This window comes from Notothenia coriiceps, unplaced genomic scaffold (genome assembly GCF_000735185.1).
Source record: "Notothenia coriiceps isolate Sejong01 unplaced genomic scaffold, NC01 NC01_scaffold00014802, whole genome shotgun sequence".
Lineage (NCBI taxonomy): Eukaryota > Metazoa > Chordata > Actinopteri > Perciformes > Nototheniidae > Notothenia > Notothenia coriiceps.
The window spans coordinates 78348-100712 of NW_011347503.1; the positions used below are offsets into that span (position 1 = coordinate 78348).

General features: G+C 39.5%; 1 protein-coding gene across 2 annotated transcripts; it reads left to right on the forward strand.

Moving 5' to 3' along the window:
* The first annotated feature begins 201 nt into the window (after positions 1–201).
* tp73 (tumor protein p73) lies at positions 202–20242 on the forward strand. Of its 2 annotated transcripts, XM_010774882.1 has the most exons (13): positions 202–296; positions 1045–1159; positions 7449–7697; positions 14679–14865; positions 15092–15207; positions 15707–15816; positions 16266–16408; positions 16547–16635; positions 16751–16878; positions 17178–17332; positions 17442–17574; positions 18983–19076; positions 19770–20242. In XM_010774882.1, exons 1-13 carry the CDS (start codon positions 238–240, stop codon positions 20169–20171), a joined length of 1980 nt encoding a protein of 659 aa, XP_010773184.1. In that variant the 5' UTR covers positions 202–237; the 3' UTR covers positions 20172–20242. The 2 variants fall into 2 exon arrangements, with proteins under 2 accessions (XP_010773184.1, XP_010773185.1); XM_010774883.1 differs by lacking the exons at positions 202–296; positions 1045–1159 and adding an exon at positions 6231–6504.
* The last annotated feature ends 2123 nt before the right edge of the window (positions 20243–22365 follow it).

Below are 22365 nucleotides of genomic sequence, written 5' to 3' on the forward strand. Positions count from 1 at the left end.
CGGTGATGAGGCAGGCAGGTCTGGGCACGCCCAAGCCCCCTGACACCTTGCCACCTCACTGGGACCACATTGGTGTGATCACACGTGTGTGTGTCTGTCCTTTTTGAACAATCTTAAAGTATTTTGTTTCCACCATTATAACCGGAACTCGATTTTACCGTTATTTTATTTCATTTAAATTTGATTTGTGTGCTCTGCAGAGTGATCTGTCCCTCGCCAGACTACCCATTCTCTAAGATGTCCCAGTCCACTGTTGCTGGAGAAGGAGGTACCTTCGAGCACCTGTGGGGCTCCCTGTGAGTGTCAACAACACCCCATGAAGATTGTTTTATTTTCTGTTCATAAACATGTTTTCCATCTTTTATTGTTTTTATTTTAAAAAGGGATATTGATCAGGCCATGATGAGAAAACACATGTCATTTTCTCATCAGCTTCTACAATCCAAAATTGTGCTTTGTTTTAATAGCAGCAGTGTGGGGAAAGTGACATATAAGGCTTAAAATGCCTTATAGAGGTTTTGATGTGAAGACGTAACAAAATCACAGTCAAGGGCAAATGCTGGATTTCCATCTTTTGTTTTGTGTGCTTTTCTCTGCACTTGAGGAAAAGCAAAGCACTTCGAAAGCATTTCGGATTTTTTACGATTTACTGAACCTTCTGGGAGTATTTCAAGTGCTTTATACGAAAACAACTATTTTAAAAAACCAGTCTCTAAATGGTTCAAATCCCACTATAGCAGTTTTTTATATTCGATTAAAGTCTGCTTTTATTTTAAGGTTTTTTTCTTTTTCTCCTGTTGAAAGCACTTGGAAAATACCAGATTGCATAAAAAAAGTCCTTAAATATGTGTCTATATATATATTTTTTAATATCAAGAATTAACTTTATCTAACATTTTTGGTAACTTTTTATTCCACAACATTTTTTTTACTAAGATCTGTTACTTTGCTGATCAGGTTTGTCATGTTACGCGTTTGTGCTTTGTTCATTTTATGAAAGTCGTCCTCTTGACCAACTTTCATCCATGGGTTGTGTGTTCACAGGGAGCCAGACAGCACCTACTTTGAGCCTTCTACCAGCACCCCGGGGAGCCACTGCAGCGCTGCTGAGGTCTCCATGGACATCTACCAAATGAGGGACATGAACGACAACGTGATGGTAAGAACGAGTTTCCGTTGATGTTTTGTTTGTGGTCATTTCTATGATCAATCCCTTGCTTTTTAAAAAGCAGCAGCTATTTTCTATTCCGTGCATTGTGTTAACATCTTCTGTGTCAGATAACGATTATTTTGTAAGCACACGCATGCACACACTTCCAAAGAGATGTTCCTTCCCATTCTGTCTGTTGCTTTCTCTTTTTCCCTCCAGTGTTGAGGAAATTCCCTCCCTAATAGTTTCCCTCTTCTCTGCAGCCTTTTCCCTCTCTTTATCCCCCTGCAGAGCAGCCTGTAGGGACTGTGTGGGTGGGGGGAGGGCTAATTAACTCCAGGCCCCTTGCTGCTTTACCTTAGAGCCATCTGTAGGCTGTGTAGGGTGTGTCTTTGCAAATTAACAACCATGCACAAATGTTTTTGATGGTTGTAAACCTCATAATTAATTAAGAGGTTTTCACAAAAGGAATATAAAAGCATGCTGTTTTTTAGTATTTCAGAAATGGTCAAGATTTTGCAGAATTGTACTGTTTATTTTGGACATATTTTGTCCACTCTACAGTCTCTGTCTTCCAAACATGGAATCATAAAAACAAATCCAACATGAGCCTACTATGTGTTTCCTCCCCTTATGATCTGCATTATTGGTTGAATCTAATCTTTGGAGGGACAAGCCTGGGCCTGCCTGGCCGGTTAATGAATAATCATGACAGAAATAAGGGGGCGGAGTAAGGATTTGTTGTTAGGCACCTATGCAAGGCAAGTTAAGAAGGCCCAGTCAGGCAAGGGAGAAGAGTGGAGGAGGAGAGAGGCAGGATGTCCCCTGCTTCCTCCATCATGTCCCGCTGGCAGCAGAGAGCCCTAATCTTACAGGCACACTTGATCACAGCATACTTTAAGTCCTATGATATTCGGGTCGCAGAAAAATAGGAACTACTCATCTAATCTTTCAGGAGCCCTCAGATGCTGTGTGCCATGGTAAGTGAACCAGAATATGTTGTTTTTGGTTCTCGCATATTGAGGCCTTTTTTTAAATGTTCATAATTTAGGTTTACTGTGTTAGTGGTTTGTGCAATGTAGAAGTTTGGTACAGGCTATAGGGACACTGTTTCCAAATGTGTGGAAAACTTTTGAAAGAGTGAATCAAATGTTCATGACTTATGCTGTTTGTTAGATATTTGAACAACAAGCTGGTGTCACCTTGTATTTAAGCATGCATGCATAAGAATGGCCATGGCTACTTCATTTGAATATAGCAAGATTAGATATATATTCTGGTATAATCAGGCTGCCTTGATTATTATTACATTACAAGTGGATTCATTTGGAAAGACAGCTGGTGACTCATGTCATTTTTGATCTAACCACTAGATCAGGGGTGTCCAAACTACGGCCCGGGGGCCAAATGCGGCCCACGGGCCATTTTGAATCGGCCCAAATTAAAAAAGTTGAAAGTGAAAAAGATTAAACTTGTGCTTGTCTTATATTGTACTTCTTAAATATAGATGAAAACAGATATAACACAGTATTCATGTATAAGAAGCCCACTTTTCAAACAAATTCAGTCAGTTAAAGTTGCATATTTTTTTTTTCCTATCAAATCTAAGTTGATAACTTATTTCCATAACATGCTTGAAATAAACTCTTCCTATTTCCTCTTATGATAAGAAATCTGAGGCTTCTGTTTTTAAGGGATGAGCTGCTAACAAAATAAATGAAACCCTATGGAGAGCTGGGATGTAGGCTGTTGTTTTTCTTAAACCATATTCAAGTATTAAACATAATTTACCTACATTTGATTTATTTTGCTGACTTATAACTTAACTTATGAGGCAGTATACCTCACCGGCCCAGCCCTTCGTATGTTTTTCTGTATGTGGCACCTGGTGAAAAAGGTTTAGACACCTCTCCACTATCCAGTGGTTCTCAAACTTTTTCTGTCAGGCCCCCCCTTTGGAGAAAAGAAAAAGTTGGGCCCCCCCAACAAAAATAGTTACGTAATGGGCCAAGTTAACATTTATTAAAAATACATCAATATAAACGTGAGCATTCCTTTCAAAAAAATCACTTTGCTATACAGTGATAATAAAACAATGCTCCATAAGACTATGCCCAGAAAGAAAAATACATAATACAATTGTGCAATCCCTTTGCTAGAACAATAAATTATAATATTTTGCCACTTTGCAATCTGTGCAAAAAAGAAAATTCTGATATTTGGCAAAAAAGTGTGTCTTATCACAGGTGGCTGCAATGAGCCTGTTTGGCACTGCACATTTCTTCAAAACGGGGTTCCAGGCTCAGTGGCGGGCGCCAGAGATTTCTTTTGGGGTCGCTGTGGGGTAGCTTTGACGTTTTTAATAGAGGGTGCTCAAACATTTAGGGTTTCCCATTAATGTACCGGTCACTACAGTGGAATTTTCTACTACAACACTCCCCACGCAAATACACACCTGCGACTGTTACAATGAAGGCTCGATAATCAGCTCACGGCATATAGTTGTAAGCAGGGGTATGTTTATAGGTGGTGTGTGGACCTCACATAGGGGGGTCCGGGGGCATTCTCCCCCGGGAAGATTTGTTTTTTAAATATTGAAGTTAAAAGCATCAATCTGGTGCACTTTGAGAGCAAAATTAAGAGATCTATGGATACATCTCTCAACATTCGGCCATATGAAACAGAACTGTAAACAGATTTACTTTTTCTTTATGGATATTTTACAAATCACTCCCCTTTTTAAACTTAAACAAAAGTATTTAGGAATTGTAAAATTGTGTGATGTTTTTTTTTAATTTGTATTTATTTACAAATAGTATGCAGGTTGGCATGAATGTGCAACTGGTTAAGTTTCTCCCGTTTTTGCACTTTGCCAAAAATACCCAACAGGGGGCAACCTTCTATCACATCGATTCACATTTTTCCACCTCTCATCCTCACCTCTACTAAACATATCTTGCATTGTTAGGCATGCTTCAGATTTAATATGATGCCATATCATCAATTCAGACTAAAGTTTGATTTTGGTCATTATGTTTCCTTTTGGCCAAACGGGGCCCTATGTGTCCCAGTGTTAACTGTTTAATAAGTAGCTGAAAACAGAGGCCATTACGTAGTGATACTTTCCTTATAGTCAGCTCATATTGTTTCACTCATCTTGACAAGTGACAAGTGAGGGTTGTTGTGGCTGGATTATCTACGTTTCTTAATGTTTGTAGCCTTCAAAGCTTTGAGTGGCAGCTACCAGGATGGCTGCCCATAGGGGACACTAGATGATGATGGGATGGGAAGCTTAAACACTTACACACACTGTGAACACACAAACACACAGCTCACAAAGTGGCGGCGGAGGTTTTAGCTCTGTTTCAACTTGTTGCAGATTGAGGTTTAGGTTGTGTGTGTGTGTGTGTGTGTGTGTGTGTGTGTGTGTGTGTGTGTGTGTGTGTGTGTGTGTGTGTGTGTGTGTGTGGTTAAGTGTTTTTCTTTCTTTTTGTTGACGCATACACCTGGGCTAACCTTGTGCCTTTAAGCCCCTTTGACAATACCTGTCAGAAGAAGATTTCAAAGGGAATAAACAGTCAGATATTAAAGGGCGGACACATAATGACTCTTTTGTACAGTATTTTCACGAGAAAACAAACACCATAGCACATCAGCCTAAATACTAATTTCCAAATTTGTCATGATGGTGAACATATTTTTATCCCAGCAAATTATATAGTGGCCCCATTTTCTATAGCTAACTGGAAATTACACATTTTAAATGTTTGAGACTTTCAACAACACGTTTATTTATCAGCCTATTAATTGTTTTGTTTTCCAAAATATCAATAATTTGCAAACATGCTACTGTATGCATCTTCAAAGTACATCTCCTATAAGGCTAAGAAAATCTAATATTTATCACACTTGAAAACCTGAGAAAGTGGTATAGGTATTTTTTACAAAAAATAATGAATATTAATCTATTCAAAACAGGCATCAGTTGTTTTGAACCCGGCTGTCTTTTACTGTTTGTGTATTATAAAGTCAATATGTGCACACCCACGCATAAGTGCATCCTCATTTAACCTAGAGTTTGCATTAAGTCTAGGGCATTGACCTGTACCTTTGCTTTCATATTCAGGAAACCATGGCATTGAGCTTACTACCCTTGTGCAACTTTGTCTCTGTTAGTCATGAGTGTCTGATGCTTTGTTGAAAATAAAAAACAGAGCTGACGTGATGGTGTATATTGCTTCAGGTTGGATTTATAACGTAGAATATGGTATAGGTAAATATAACAAGTTCAGGTGCCCTCAGTCTAAACGAACATGAGGTGTGCAATAGGGTAACCAGGTGAAAGATCGTAATGTTTTTCAAACATCAAGCTGGCATTCCCATGATATCTGTCGTGCTCCCTTTACTCGGGGTGCAAAGAAAATACGAACAAAATAAATGTAATTATTTGATTAAGATCCTGTTTATGTTTTATTTCCTAGACAAAAAAATGATTGACTGGTCAAGAAGCTTTTTAGTTTAATGTGCAGGCAGAATCTCAAAACTATATTATTGTAGTCACTTTTGATAAAGTTTCAATTTTCTTAATCCATTTTCTGCGTACAAATGAAAATATTAATATCTAAATACTCCCACGCCCAAAATCATTGTTGATTTGATAAATACAATTTGCTATAATTATAGCATTTGCTTGGTTTGAATTTAGACAGTGACAAATTCTGGAGTACAAAAATATAACATATAAAGTTTAAAGAAACCAATTGTCCATCCAATTATTAATGATGAATTGAAAGCTTTCCAAAGTGTTGAAGAGAGTCTGTTTTAACAACATTCAGCCTTGACTGTTGATTTAATGCTTTATTGATAAACAATACTGGGTGGGGGGGTCTGACCCTTGAACTGTTATTTCATGTTTTTGTTCTCTCTCTTTCTTCCTCTCTCCCTCTCTCTCTCTGTCAGACCAGACAGTGTTTACTTAGTGCAGGCCTTCACAAGGTGTTCGGAGCGTGTGTGTACATGTGCCCTAGCATTGCCGTCTATGTCCGGACTTGTCATAATTAGAATGTTGTTCCATTTTTTGGGTTCCCATCCGTCTTTCCCTCTCTCCTTCTACCCCCTCGTCTCAGTCTATCATTTCTCTCTCTCCACACCATTCCTCACCTTTCTCCCTGTCCTGGCTGTAGGAGTCTCTGCGTGTGTGTGTGGTGTGGTGTGGTGTGTCCACTGATGCATGCCTCACTTGGACAGTCTGGCTTGGCTATGAGCCCGCACTCTTGTTGCTTTGCTGTGTTTGGACGTTTTTGACTGCAGAGTTGACTATTGAGAGTATTAAGATGTACTACGTGAAAAAGAAGGTAAAGGCTTTTTTCTTCTGCTCATAGGGTTATTGTGTGTGTTAACATGTGTCTATTTCAGTGTGGATAAATGTTGACAGTGTCTGTTATTGGATGCATTAGTACAGTTCAGGCTGCAGTGATAAATATTGGGATTTCTTTGTATAATTCAATGATTTTAAACAGTGTAGGTCAGGTTGTCTTTTTAATGGTGAATCAGCTGATGTTAATTGGTGGATAATGAACTCATGTTTGAAGAAAGTAATTGTTTGATGTGTATTATTATTATTATTATTATTATTATTATTATTATTATTATTATTATTATTATTATTATTAGAAGGGGGACATAAGGACTTAAAGTAATTTAGTAGTTTTTTTTTGCCTTCTGACTTTTCTTTTCAGGAGAGGGCATCAAATCAATAACAATTGCAGCAGCCACAAAGTAGTTTTCTTCTAAGCTACAATAAAAGGGCCTCACAGTGTGCGTTAAGTGTGTCACCTCACACGTTAGGGCAACCAATCTTTCCTTTTTTCAAACACAGTGGAGAGTATAAGAGGGGAATGGCTGGCAATTAGGCAGATTACGCCTATGTTTTACAACTTGTCTCGTATAGCCCCAAGGAGGCTTCTGTGGAGACCTCACTGCAACCGCCGCTCACTTACACTCTCTCACATAATAATACACAAGTTTGTGTCTCTGCATATTTCATGATTTTATCTACAAATCAGTTGTTTTGCATGTATCACAGAAAAAGTGCTCAGGGTTTATCATGGACACTTGACAGTTACACATGCACCCGTCCCACACACACGCAGCATAAAACTACTTGTAATCTGACCTCCCTTTAAGTCTCCAAACCCTTGTCTCTCCGGCACCTCTACCTGTGCCCTCCCTCTGCCTCTCTGCTCCCTCCCTCCTTCTTTGCCTCCCTCATTCTCTTCCCTCTGCTTTTTCTCCCCAGTCCCAATACAACATGCTGAGCAGCAGCATGGAGAGCCTGGGGAGCCGTGCAACGTCCGCCAGCCCCTACAGCTCCGAGAACGCCTCCTCGTCCACCGTGCCCACTCCCTCACCCTACTCACAGCCCAACTCCACCTTTGAGGGCCTGTCCCCTGCCCCGACCATCCCCTCCAACACCGACTACCCCGGACTGCACAACTTCCAGGTGTCCTTCCAGCAGTCTAGCACCGCCAAGTCTGCCACATGGACCGTGAGTACACACACTTTATTGGCTTTGGCATGCAGTGTGTGTGTGTGTACATATTTTTTATATTTATTTTTTTCTTACTGGGTAACGACTGGACGCACACACATGAAAATGCACATTATTTCTCACACACTCACTCAAGCCTGCACAAGTGCAGGCGTGTTGTGTGCAAGAGAAAGCAGAGCATCATTCAGTGATTCATCGCTACCTCCACTCACCTCTCGTAGCCAAATCTGATGTGATGAATGCAGCAGGGAAAGTTCTGTACGAGGTCCAGAAATATTTATCCTTGGTCATCAATCTATTAAAAGCAAACAAAGTTTGACTTAGAAGTTTAAAAATAAAAACATTTTATTCTCTAGAACCATTTTATCCCATAAAGCATAAAGTTAATTATAGTTTTAGTTACAGTCCTCAATGAAGAGTTTATGTATAATGAGTTTATGTCTAGAAATTGTCACCACAATATATCGTAATTGCAATGTATAATAAGAGGCTGGTACAGAATGTCAGTTATTCCCTGCTTGTAAGTATGTATCGACATATGGTGTTACTTTTGTTTATGAGCTACAGAAATTGTAAGAAAAATCTAAATGTCTACTGCTGCTCTACTACGCCACTAATACACAGTTGCAGTAGTCAAGTAGCTTTAACAGTAGGAGTACAATACTGAAAGGATACATTTTGCCATGTTATGGGGTACATAATAAACAATAACCAAAAATACCTGGGCAAGACGTCATCGAACAACTACCTAAATGGCGGTGAGGGACAGGTGAAATGGGAGCAGTGTAATTTGTCATGACCCGAGGAGAAGTCTCAAGCTGGAAAGGTGTCACCTCCGTCTGTCACGCAGTTGACCTCCCTGAAACAAGAGAACCAAGAGAGGTGTGTGTGTGTGTGTGTGTGTGTGTGTGTGTGTGTGTGTGTGTGTGTGTGTGTGTGTGTGTGTGTGTGTGTGTGTGTGTGTGTGTATGAGGGGCTCCTCCGCAGCTCTGTTTGCTGGAAGTAACCATGCGTGCTTGGCTCTTCTCCTCAGTCCCTCAGTGATGTAAGAAGATCCCCCTCTGGACATTAGTGCGGTGGTCTTTGACCTGCTGCTTTTCTTTGTCTGTCTCTTTCTTCCTCTGGTCTTAATACACACTCATGGCTGTCACCTCTGGTGCCTTAAGTTTCATCCTTCCCTCTCCTAAAATATGTCTATCATCCCCTTTCCCTCGTTTTCATTCTCTGATTCAGGTGTTTCTCACGGCCTCACTACAACGACAGAAACTGAGGAAAAGACAACAAGTATTAGCATGTTTTACCTGAGAAATAACTGCAATGAAATCCTGAAATAAAGTTTCAACCTTGGTTAAACTTAATGAATTACTGTTCTGCCCCCTCAAATTATGTGTATCTGCCATCCCACTGGATTTCAGTTTAGAATAGTCCTATTAACTTAAGTGAGGAAAGCATGAGAATTCCCAAGGGTGCCTGCCAACAGATTATTTTACGCCACTCAGCAATCCAATCTAAACCTTTTTGCAACAAAATAAACTCCCCTTAAGGACATTTGTTTATAAGGGTGTTTTTACACACCAAGAAGACCCTTTGCAACCACCTGCACTAACATATCTAGACAGTGTTTTTGCACCAGGCAACCATAGACATAGGACAACGTTTTAATCAGATGATGACGCAAGAGGAAAAGGATTGTGAGGAAACCAGTGATTATTCAGATTCCTCTGCTGCCATTAAAACAGAGAGATTAGAGCAAGAAAGAGACCGGGGGATTGCTCATAGCTTTTATGGAGTTTACTGTAAAGCTTAGTTTATAGCCTGCATGTCTTATTATGAGATTCACTAGGAATCAGAAGATGTATTTAAGTGTTATTATGCAAAAGCTTCAGAACAAAAACCTTTTTTAATGTGTAAAACTGATTCAGTATGATCATGTGTGATCCTGTAGGATATGACCCTATTAATCGCCTAACAAGAAGCCTTCCAGATCTCAATACACTAAATGTAATACAGGAATTTATTAGTTTGGTAATATTAAACGGAACAAAACATACCAAGAAAGCCAAGACTAGGCCAGGTTTGACATTATGTTGGCGGGTAATATTAAAAGTGTGAGTTGAAAAGAAAGGAGATTACGCACTAGCCTCTCGTAATGAATACTTGTGCACTTATGGGAGGGGATTTTCCAAAAAAGAAACGGGGGTGCATGAGGATTTGTGTCTTATGTGCATTTAAATCTGGGTGTGTCTATTTATGCAAAATGCATTGCAAGACCCAGGTTTGAACATGCTTGAAACAAAAGGATGGCTAAGTGGACCAAACTGAGTAACCTTGTTTGAATGAAGGAGTTAACAGTCGCTGGGTTTCTTGCTGATTTCTTGTGGCCTCCGGCAATGGGGAATGCCGAATGCCATAGGGGCATATTGACTATAATCAGTCACCTAGCCGCCCCTTGTTCCCACCCCTCTGCCTCCCACTAAGAGCGGGTGGCCTGCAGTGCTTTGGGAGATTACGAGAAATGTCTATTGCCTCAAGCATTTCTCATTTAATCCCATTTTCTCAAGTTGTCAACTGATTGACTGACGTTGGGGTTTGTGGCTGCATACAACTGGCCAGTCCTCCATGGAGAGTAAAAGGAAGAGAAGTAAAGTAAAGAGAAAAGATTGGAATAGAAGATATAATTCCGTTTTTCCTCCAATCTATTATTAGGATGATTCCACATACATTAAGCCATCCAAGCCCATGTTAAGTTAGTCTGGTAATCCTCCAGTCCCCCTCCTGTCTCAGCAAGACACTGTGCCTTACTGACAATAGCTCTGAGATTCTGCTGGTCTCTTGCCTCTTGAAGATGATTCCTTGGCTTGGACGCCAGCCTCATCGTTGCTGGAAATGAGATCTAACACCTCGGCCTTGTCAAATAATAAGACCTCTTTCCGTGCACTCAGACATCAGTTTGTGTGCGTGCGTGTACAGTATGTGTCAGGAGTGGGAGGGAGTGTGATGTGCGGGCTCGAGCATGCACTGCAAGGCGGCTTGTCAGAAGCTGCTCTTCCCAGCTATTAGCCTCTCTCCGTTAGGACACAAGTCTCAACACGTCTTGCATAATGCATCCTTCCCTTCCTTTCCCAATCATCTGTGGCCACAACTGAATTGGCCAACCTGCAGTGCATCAGATCTGGGAAAACTCACTCGGAACATTTCCACGCACATTTCTTTGCTCAAATGTATTTGATCAACACACAAGTAAATACTTTAAGTTTGTGTGAGTCGGATCAATGTGTACAGCAAATGCAAGTTATTTTTAATAGTTATAAAAGTAGATCAAGGGCTTGAAGAAAACAGCGTTATTGATATATTTGATGAATGGTCAGGAAATGTTCTGGACTACTGTGTATGCCATCATGTCAAGAAGACTGTGCCATTGCTTTAAATTCATCCTTTAGTATGTCTAATAGTCGGCATCATGAAGAGTTTACTGTGGATTTTTTTTTTTTAATTACTAAATATTGTTTGCCGAAAGGTTTTAAATGACTCATCAATCACATAATGGTTAGAACTACAGGGTACCCGATGAGATAAGAGCTGCCTGTTTTCAAAGAATCAGCCTCTGTAAGTATAATTACAGACTGTATAGAAATCGAGCTTAGGCTGTGTGGATGTTCACATCTTGCTCAAAGTCAGCTCTCTGTGACTGTATGTGCCAACGTATTTCATATTTGGACAGTTAAGCGAATTTGCGGCGGGCAAGCCGTTGCTTGTAAATATGGATGACGGTCTGGCAATTATCACTCTGTTTGTAGGAGCCTGTCAGGACCTGCCTCCACTGGTCCACTGCGAAAATGTGGGCCAGGGCTGGATGGCTAAATTAATAGATAGATCAATAGGATTTCATGGAAATTGAAACCTTATAGCAAGTTACCAGATAATTCTCTTAAAAGTCATCATCATATAACATTTTCAAGTGAATTGCAGGATGTGTTCAGGTCATTTGATGAAATCGGATTTATAGATGGGCTGCTGATGTATTTTATAGCTCAACAGATCTCAATTAAAATGGGTGGAACGTTAGACAATGAGCCAAGGATTAATGGTGTAGATTCAGGAAATATTAAGGATTTTCTAAGCATTTTTTTAACATTCACATTTCGTACTATTCAATCTTTTCCCTCTTCCTTTTGTAAATGTCCTCTTGTCACTAACCGTGAAGATATTTTCCAGATCATTGACAAAGCAAATAATCTATTAAGCCTTTAATTACGCTTGTTTGTTTTCCTTTGATCTTTTTCTCATTTCTCTCCATTCATTCACTTTCTATATGACCTGAATGGAAGCCCAGGTTATTAATCACTCAGCATTTCTTGTCTCAACCACAGCATACACATCAGATACTGTAATTACATTTTTGCTGAAGTTCACTTCTGACAATGACCCATGGAGCTGAACTCGAAGATGTGTGTGTGCATGCCTATGCCTTGTCGGTACATGTGCACACTTGTCTGTGTTGTGGACAAGTTGAGACATCTGAACCCCCGGAACAAAAAAGTAGTTTGAGTATTTCTTTCATGCTCTACTAATACTGGTCTCAATTGATCCCACAGCTTAGAAAAAAAACGAAAAGGTTTTAATTTTTTAAAAGACGAAAGCTGTTTTTCAATCCAACAGGATTTTAGGGTGTAGGTGGAATTTCAAATCCCTATTGACCACATTTCAGAACAGTATGTAAGGTGGAAACCTTTTTAGTCGTAGCAACGGTTCGAGTATTTTTAAGTGACAGAGAACACCCTCTTTTCCTTCACATTTGAAGTTTTTGTCTTTGTAAATTACTAGTAAGAGAATCTCTGAGAAATTATTTATTCATGGTATGGACGTTCTGTTGAGACTTGTCGGGAAAAGCTAGGTGGGAAAAGGCAATGTTGTTCACAGTTATTTCCATTGCCCCCTCAGGGTTGGGCTGAAGGCTAAAGGTGTGTGTGTGTGTGGGGGGGGGCTTAGTAATGGTGTCACAACAAGGAATCCAAACCAATCCATGCAGTTGTTGGTGTAGGAATTACTCTTTTNTACGTACGTACGTAGTAGTAGGTACGTAGTACGTACGTACGTACGTACGTACGTACGTACGTACGTACGTACGTAGTTACGTACGTTACGTACGTACGTACGTACGTACGTACGTACGTAACGTACGTACGTAGTAGTAGTAGTAGTAGTAGTACTAAAGGTGTGTGTGTGTGTGGGGGGGGGCTTAGTAATGGTGTCACAACAAGGAATCCAAACCAATCCATGCAGTTGTTGGTGTAGGAATTACTCTTTTCCCAGCCGTCATCGGGCCGTCTGGGAGATTCAAATCAGAGTCTGGATCATTAGTGGGAACTTCAAGAAGTTATTTCATTTTCATTTTAGGAGTATTGAATGGTTTTTCATGCAATATAAAGAACCTTAAATCCTGGAAACTCTTAATAGCAGTAGGGTACAGAAGTAACAAAGTCCAAGAGTCCAAAGAAAGTCAATTGTAACTTATATCCAAAATGATGGATGAGTGGGGAGAGACTCTGGAAATCAAAGGAAAGGAAAAAAAGAAATGTATTTTTTGAAACGACAATTGAGGAGAGAATTATAGTGGACTTCTGGAATGGTAGAGCAGCAACTTGGACACTAACAACATGGACGGTTGATATATGCTTCCAAGACTTTCTAAAATCACTGAGAATTAATGGTTAATGGTTGGCTAAGAGATTTGGTTAATGGAAACCAGGGTTTAAGTCAAAGGCTGAAAACATACTCATCTAAAAAACTCCATGGACTATTCAACAAATAAAGATGAGTTGATGATATATTTCAGACAAAGTTTGGAGAACATGATGCTATGAATGGGATTCAAGGAATGCTATGAATGGGTCTATGAAAAAGGTTGGGTTTGACCATTCATTAGTGCGATTGCATCACTCTCTCTGTACTCTACAATACTGTATTAGCCACATGCACTATTGTATAATGTATTCATACTCATAACAGGATAACAGTCTTTTTATATTTTTCTGAAAGCTCTGTTTGATTTCCACAGGAAATATTTCTGAGGTGTCCTGATTGTGTTGGGGCATGTTTAGGCTTCTCCATCACTTCTCCCGGGGTCTTTGGATGCATATTGCATTTACATACACACATGCGCGTATGCATGCATGCATGTGAAAATGCTTGTTAACTGAGGAATGGTTAAAGACTTGGCTCAGCATATTTCCCTCCACCAGTTGTAGCATCTCACATTGCTGCCAAAAAAACAGTCTGATAATAATCATTTATTCATTTTAAAGCCATATAATTACCTATACTACACAGACGATAATTTACCACAGATTTACCGTCCTTATGTATTTTCCCAATCCTTTTCCTTTCATGCTCTCTATTTCCTGAAATGACACAATTGGTTCTCTCCAGTTATAATTGTATGTGATAATTAAAGGATCCTGTGGTCGAAGGCAGCTGTTATTCTCACATTATTACCCAGCTCTTTATTTGTCCACCTAGTTATTTAAAATAACAAAACAATTATTTTATCAGTGTTGATTGAATTTAATCACATGTTATTTCAACATATTTCCCCTCCTGAGACAATATTCTTGCTATGATGTCACTGGTAGCAGAGATTAACCCTGCCACCTTTTTCATCTCGTGTGCTTCTTGACTGTTTATGAAAATGTGAAAAGACAACTCTCTTCTCTCTCTTTAAGTTGCAGCGGGTTGCTCAGGAATTAGTTTGATGACTCAAGGAGAAAGATCAACTTCCTGCAGATAGGAAAAAAAATGTATTCGCATAACTGTTATAATAATTTAGTTGGACAAAGTATTAGAACACATCCCATGCGACTGATTGTATATTATCTCGGAATACCTAATGTCTCAGCTCTTTCATGTATCATTAAACACCATGTATCAAACCAGACCACTGACTCGAGCCTCTCTGGTCCTGTGTGTTCTCCCCCCCAGTACTCTCCCCTGCTGAAGAAGCTCTACTGTCAGATCGCCAAGACCTGTCCGATCCAAATCAAGCTGGCCTCCTCTCCTCCTCATGGCAGCATCCTCAGAGCCATGCCCGTCTACAAGAAGGCGGAGCACGTCACAGAAGTTGTCAAACGCTGCCCCAACCATGAACTAGGACGAGACTTCAATGATGGTATGACCGACAAATCTGGTCTTTTGATCCTTAACAGACCCCAATAGTATGCCCAATTATTTAGTTGTTGGGGGAAAAATGATGTGTTAGGAAGTAAATAACTGTGAAATCATGCAGTATACATAATTTACCAACCATTGTATGTTGTGCAATCAGTCTTTTATGTGTGATGCTTGGACTAAGATTGACCAACTCCTCACCTCTTATTCCATCCTTGTCTCACCAGGTCAAGCTGCCCCGGCCAGTCACCTTATCCGAGTGGAGGGGAATAACCTCTCTCAGTATGTGGATGATCCTGTCACTGGCAGGCAGAGTGTATTCTTGCCGTATGAATCTCCACAGGTTGGTGCTCCATCATCTGCTGTGTATCAGAGACCCACAATGAATTGCATTAGGTACATTAGGGACAAAACTGATGGTCCACAGTAAACATAAAACATATATGTGAGAAGGGATTTTGAGATATAGATTCTGCTAAAGTTTACATCTTAATATCTTGAAGATGTCTCTCATAGTTTTTACAATGAACCGGAATGATGTTATCCAAAAGTCACAATGGATCAGTCGACCTCATATCAAAGATCCCGTCAATTTCTGTGAGGAACTTAATAGGAAACACATCTATAAATAAAGAGGCCTGACAAGTCCAAACAAGTGCAAGAGTGAGAATTCATCACGTGTGTTGTTGCACCTGAGGAGATGATTGAAAGCATCATTGCCTCCCTCAGATCAAAGCGTTCTACAACATTGCCCTCTGGTGGTGGATGGCCATATTTACTGTAACTAAACCAACACAATTTAACATTCGTTTATTGGTGGGATCCACTGTGTTGTGTTTCAGGTGGGGACTGAGTTCACAACCATCCTCTACAACTTCATGTGCAACAGCAGCTGTGTGGGTGGCATGAACAGGAGACCCATCCTCATCATCATCACTTTGGAGACCAGGGAGTAAGTCCACAAGTCACAATTGCAAACAAGGTTCTTCTTTTTAATCAAACTAAAATGCCCTGCCCTTTGTAATGTGCTGTATTATGATTCTTTCTGGCACTGGTACTTTAATTTTAAATGGATATTTTGAATTTGCCATTTTTTTCTACAACAGTATACTGGCTACTGATAAAGGACACATCCCAAAGTGCCGGACATACTACAGAAGTAGCAGAAGTGCATAAAATCAGATGTGTAATATGTATACAACACATCTGACTGTATGCACTTCTATTATGTAATATTCAGTTCCATTTACCATGATGAACTTTTTAGCATATACATACAATTGTGTGAGGCTTTGCAGTGTTTTGATCCACCAAAATAAAACTAAACTGAAAACTAAAGACATGGAGTGTTAAATAACCTACATTTTCTAAGTATATTTTTAACCTCAATTCACTCTGCAGTGGTCAAGTGTTGGGCAGAAGGTCATTTGAAGGACGGATATGTGCATGTCCCGGCCGAGACCGCAAAGCAGACGAGGATCACTTCAGGGAACAACAGGCCCTGAATGACAGTGTGGCCAAAAATGGCTGTCCCAACAAGCGCAGTAAGTTGAATTCTGTTTGGCTGTTGCCATACATTTAACAATAAACACTGACCAAAAACATCCAGGATGTATTTATCCTAAAAGAGATTGTGATTTTAATTTGTATCCTGAGCATAATTCTGTTTCTGACCTTTACAGACTTCAAACAGAGTCCACCAAATATTCCCAGTCCAAATATTAACATGAGGAAGAGGCGCCATGGAGAAGAAGAAATTTACTATATTCCTGTAAGAGTCTATCACACTGATGCAACAACTACAAGACAATCAAATGGTATCAAACACTGAGAGCAAATGTAAAAGGATGTGCTCACAAGTCATTATCATTATGTGTTGTGTGTAGGTCCGTGGTCGGGAGAACTTTGAGTTGCTGATGAAAATTAAAGACAGTTTGGAGCTGGTGGAGCTTGTGCCACAACCGCTGGTGGACTCCTACAGACAACAAACACAGCAGCAGCTTCTGCAGAGACCGTGAGTCACTCCAACACCTACGTATGCACAGGCACACAGACAGCTGCTGGAACACAGACTGTATGTTAAAAGTGTGACTGTAAAGATTAGATTTTCCCAAACACACACAATAAGGTACATAAAGAACACACAGTTTACTTGATAACCATTGCTTTTGCTGACGTCTATGAGTAGAAAAAGGAAGAGGTAAAAGTTTTAAATACTTTTTGACTTCCTTATTTCTTTATGTTTTTTTGCACTAAGTAACAAACAATATAGACATTTCTCTAACCTTAACCCCATTTTCATCCTTTCTCAAGGAGCCATATAGCATCCCCCTCCTCCTACTCTCCAATGTCCAACATGAACAAGCTTCATACCCACGGAGGCCTCAACAAACAGTCCTCAGTTAACCAGCTGGTGGGGCAGCAGCACCAGCAACACCCCTCTGTCCCCATATCCATAGCTCATATGGGTAGGTGTTTACTGCATGTCTGAATCAAATCACGTTCATTTAAACTCATTGCATGTTTAAAACCAATTCTGCTGCCTATTATTTCATTGATCACCCCTCTTTTTCACAGGTTCTAACATGCTCAACAGCCACCACATGCAGGGGAATGGTGATATGAATGGTGGCCACAACAGTCAGACTATAGTGTCTGCCTCCCACTGCAGCCCACCCCCTCCATATAACCCTGACCCCAGCCTCGTCAGGTACCTCACCCTCCAATGACACTATTTATTTATCCTCCTGTAAAGGGCCTGCTGACAATTAGATGCACTTGTTGGGTTAAGCATTAATGGGTGCCAAGTTGATGCCAAAACCGATAGTTTGTTTGGCATTGTTTACGCACATTTGGTCAAACTGTTTTTTGTAAAAGTTCCCAATGTGTTTAGATGGAACTGTGTTATCTAGTAAACAAGTCAAATTGGATTATGGCTGCTTTGTAGAAGCTTGCAAATACATCAGAAATCTCCTCACTCTCATCCATGGCTGGTGCCATAATGAAGGTCCACTTAAGAATTGGCTGCATGGAAATAATGTATTTACATACACACAAAATGGAGGACGTTATTTAAATGTTATGGTCGAAGATTAATTCAGTAATGTGTTAAGTAAAAGTGAAGTGTGTATTGGTATGTTTGTTACCACAGTTTAGCCACTAAACGGTTCTGGGTCTGCAGAAGAATGAAATATGACCAAATGTATCTTTGTTAGCTGCCGAAAAGTAATTTGCAAAACAGTTGATATTCTTGTCCAAGCTAGTTAGAAATGTAATGAGCTCCTATCCAAAAACAGCACATTATTCATGTCTGTTTATGCTGCTCATACAGCTAAGCAGCTCAAGAGTTGTAGACCTCCACTATGGCTGCCAGTGGGTTTGATATGTCACCCAAAAACCCCAAATGGGTATCATACACTTATATAGATGTTATACACAATCTTAAGTCGTTCTCACTGTCATTATGTATAGTTATCCTATGCGATGCACTACAGCACATTTTCTTTAAAAGAGATGTTCATTGTTGATGTTCTGTTTGATTGAAAACAGTTTTTTTCCATATATTTCTAAGAAAACTTGTCAATGCAGTTGTTTCAATACTTAGACTTTACTTTTGCAATTGTTACATTTTTTCTTTTTCCACTTTTTGGGTTTCTAGATTGTTGTGTCTTTTGTACAGTTAAATTGTACAGTTAGCTTCTTTTTCAATTACACTGTATGTTGCCAAAACGTTAACATTTCATGTATTTATAATAAAGGTTCTTCATCAAAGCAAGAATGGCCTTATGAATCATTAATATAAATGCATGTGTTTTTGTTTTACTTCCACTGCATCTGTCAAGATGTAAACTTTCTGTACACTTGAGGCTCAATCTATGACCTAGATCTTACACTCAGTTACAAACTTAATTAGATAATAAAGAAATATAATAAGTTACTTTTCTCTACAATTGTGTCTAAAATAAATACTGACCCTAACATTTTAGTAAGGATATTATGTATTCTTCTCAAGTATAAATACACCTTTCATCAGTGTTAAGCAAGTGGATTTTAAAGTCATACTTTTGAAGCTGTGGTCCAATGGCAGTCTAAGCAGCCCTGCTTTTCTCCTCTTACAGTTTTCTAACCAGTCTGGGCTGTCAGAACTTCATTGAGTACTTCACCTCCCAAGGCCTCCAGTCTATCTACCACCTCCAGACACTCACCATGGAGGTAACCTCTTCGTTCCTGCACACACAATCTCACAGTGAATTATAACAAAGACAAATTGCTCTTCAGAATAAAGGTGAAACTAGATACCTGTAGCAATGATAATTGTGATATTCAAATATTAAATATTGAAATCATGTTTATAATAAACCTATGATATTAAAGTGAATAATCCAGTGCTTCTTAAATAATTTGTTGCGTTTCCTGTTGTCTCCCTCCCCCAATTCATTTGCCAGAAAAGAGTAAACATTCCAATCAAAACGTAGTTAATTTAAGTGAAGTTGAGTTTTTGATTGATAGCATTTCAATTTTTTTAATGTTCAAAATGTTGGTAGATATTGCGATCTATCTTTATTGTTAATGATTTGGCCTACAGTATCAACAATCTGATAATGTGACAGCCCTAGTTCATAGAAAGAAAAAAAATAGAAGAAAATTGTTTTGCAGCAAAACACCGTTGTAAGAAGAGAGCAAACAATTGCTCCCATAGAAAGCTTTTGCAAAGCATTGAAGTATTTTTGCCCAAGGTACCCGGTGGAGTATTTAGGACCCCTAGTGGTGATGTAGAGTATTGTTATAAGCAGCCTCCCATTTTCAAGGAAACAGACGATGCACATGAACTCCTATTTTCCTTCCTTGTTCAGAGTTTTCTCCTACATTCTCACACTCCAATGTCTAACTTTTTGCCATCAACAGGATTTAGCTGCACTGAAAATACCGGAGCAATTCCGCCTTGCAATCTGGCGAGGTCTGCAGGACATGAAACAAGTTGCTCCCCTCCAACTGCCTGCCTCCACTCATCACCATGACTATCATGGCCAGCAGCTCCTTCGCTCCAGCAGCAACATGACTGCCTCTGCCATGGCCGCCATTGGGTCTGCCAGTGGGGAACTCCAACGTCAGCGCGTCATGGAGGCTGTGCACTTTCGTGTCCGCCACACCATCACCATCCCCAACCGGGCAGGTGTTGTTGGGTCGTCAGGGATGGCAACGGGTGCTGATGAGTGGGCTGACTTTGGTTTTGATATGCCCGACTGCAAGCTGTCACGTAGCAAGCACTCCATCAAGGAGGAGTTCATGGATAGTGATGTTCATTGAGCCTGAACAAAGTCTTTGGACCGTTTCTCCAATACTTTTGTCAGCATCATCCTATTTAAAAAAAAAAAAAATTAAACACATGTGGATTGGGTCTCTAAATGTTGTTTTAGGTGTTGATGTCATGTTTCAGTAGGGATGGGTATCGTTTGAAATGTATCGATTCAGGTTCTGCTTATCGATTCCCGGTTTCGATTCCAAAATTGTAAAAGAAAGAGGTCAAACGTTTAGATAACAAAAATATCTTTATTCTTTTAAGCTTTAACTGACATTTTCACAAATAAAAAATATACATGCAATACAAATATATTGCACTATAGCTGTGCTTTATTTTAACTGAGCTATGCCTGTGGCAAGCTATTAACAGGCATTACACTGTGCCTTGTCTTTTTCTGTTGAGCATCACTTTAGAGCGTTTACCGCGATCCATCTTTGTTGTTATGAAGTGACTGAGCTCGTGAACTGTCTACGGGAGGGCGGGGGGAGCCTCGCTGCGGGGCAACTGTGGACCTCTGTCGCCTGTCAGCGCAACTTACATGATGCTGTTTAAAAAAATTCAGGGCGGTGCCGGCCGTCAGCGTACCGAGCCGGCCGTAAACGGCCCGCTGACGACCGGCCGTTCTGTGATTCTCCAGAACATACAGATGGCCAGTCAGCCCTTACCCTGTATTTCACCGGGTCACCGCGGCGCAGTGGAATACAGGGTCTACCGTGTTTAGGAGCCGTTAAGCAGAACCGAAATTGTGTATTTTGTATGGGTACCCGGCATTTTCTTATCGGTTCTCACCTGGAACCGAGTTTCGGTTCCCACCCCATGTTTCAGTAAGTGATATTGCAGAGAAGCAAGTTTGACTTTGATTGATGGACATTTGAGTCTGCTAATGCACTTGTCTTTTTTTAGTGCTTGAACAATTGTTCAACCCAGAAGAGTGAACACAAAAGGATGTCACAAATGAGGAATATACTTTTTGGGACTCTATTAAGTGCATGCAGACATGTGTTGTATTTTTTTCTGCAAACCAAAATGTGTATTGGCTGAAGTGTGAAATAATACATGACACATTTAGTTATTTTACAGCATCCACTTACATCAACAGCGAACATAAAATGTAACAAAATGACAATCGCACAAATGTCACAATAGACTTTTGACCATTTCACAACTTGTGTTTGAATAGGCAACATTTGTTCTAAGCTGACTTATTTATTGCTTTGTCAGTTTCCTCTCATCTGTACAAATGTATATATTGTATCTTGTAAATGTTTGAGTCAGTAGATGTGGTTGAAAAGGGGTATTTTAATTCAGAATGGTGTATTTCTTGTTTGTTAAATCTGGTTTTAAAAGAAATCTCACAGCTATGGGAACACAGTCATGTATATTTGTAATGGCTATAGAAATGTGATATTCAGCATACCCTTCTCATTTCATTGTTTGAAATTGTTGAATGAGCTTTAGTATTAATAGTGTGTAATCAGTCGACATATACTATGATAAGTTACACATTTAATCCATTACCTTTTTTATTAAGTGATAGGAAGACTGTAATCCTTGTAAAGAAAGACATTTCAAAACAGTTGAGAAAAAAAACAGTATTATATATGTTATTAACAGGGATTTAATCAGAATTGTGAATAATAAATTGGGAACAGCATCCCTGTTTGCCACAACACTAGACAAGACTGTAGCATTTTTGCCTTTCTGTGTATTTGAAAAACCTTGCAGGGCAAGGTCCTTGTATAATGATTATAGCTAGTTGTGTACGTACTTATGTGTATCTTCATGGCACTTGTTTGTGGATATTTAATAGCAACATTCCAGGAGATATAAATCAATATATGGTTTTATTTGTAGATTGCTATCAAGCACGATTAGCCATGGTGCAATTATATTTGTGTCAAATGTGTTTGTGTAATACTTGACATTGTACCATGATAATATTTTTTATCTGATTTGTATACTTTAATCCACTAATTACCAACTGGTCGAAAAGAGCACTTTAATGCTTTAAAAGTAAAACAATTTAGGATTATGTGTGCTTATGATCAGTATTATGAATTACCACATTGTACATAAAAGTAGTGATTGTTTTTATATACCTAGTAGTTTTTCGTTATCAGTTTTGTAACAATTATTGAGATATGTACCTGTTGCTGTTCATCAATGCCCATTTGTTTTTGAAGTTGTTCAATGTTTCTT

Coding starts and splice junctions, on each gene's coding strand:
- tp73 (XM_010774882.1), top strand. CDS start 238: ATGTCCCAGTCCACTGTTGCTGGAGAAGGAGGTACCTTCGAGCACCTG. Junction 14,866..15,091: donor AGGACGAGACTTCAATGATG/GTATGACCGACA, acceptor TTGTCTCACCAG/GTCAAGCTGCCCCGGCCAGT. Junction 16,636..16,750: donor AAGAAATTTACTATATTCCT/GTAAGAGTCTAT, acceptor TGTTGTGTGTAG/GTCCGTGGTCGGGAGAACTT.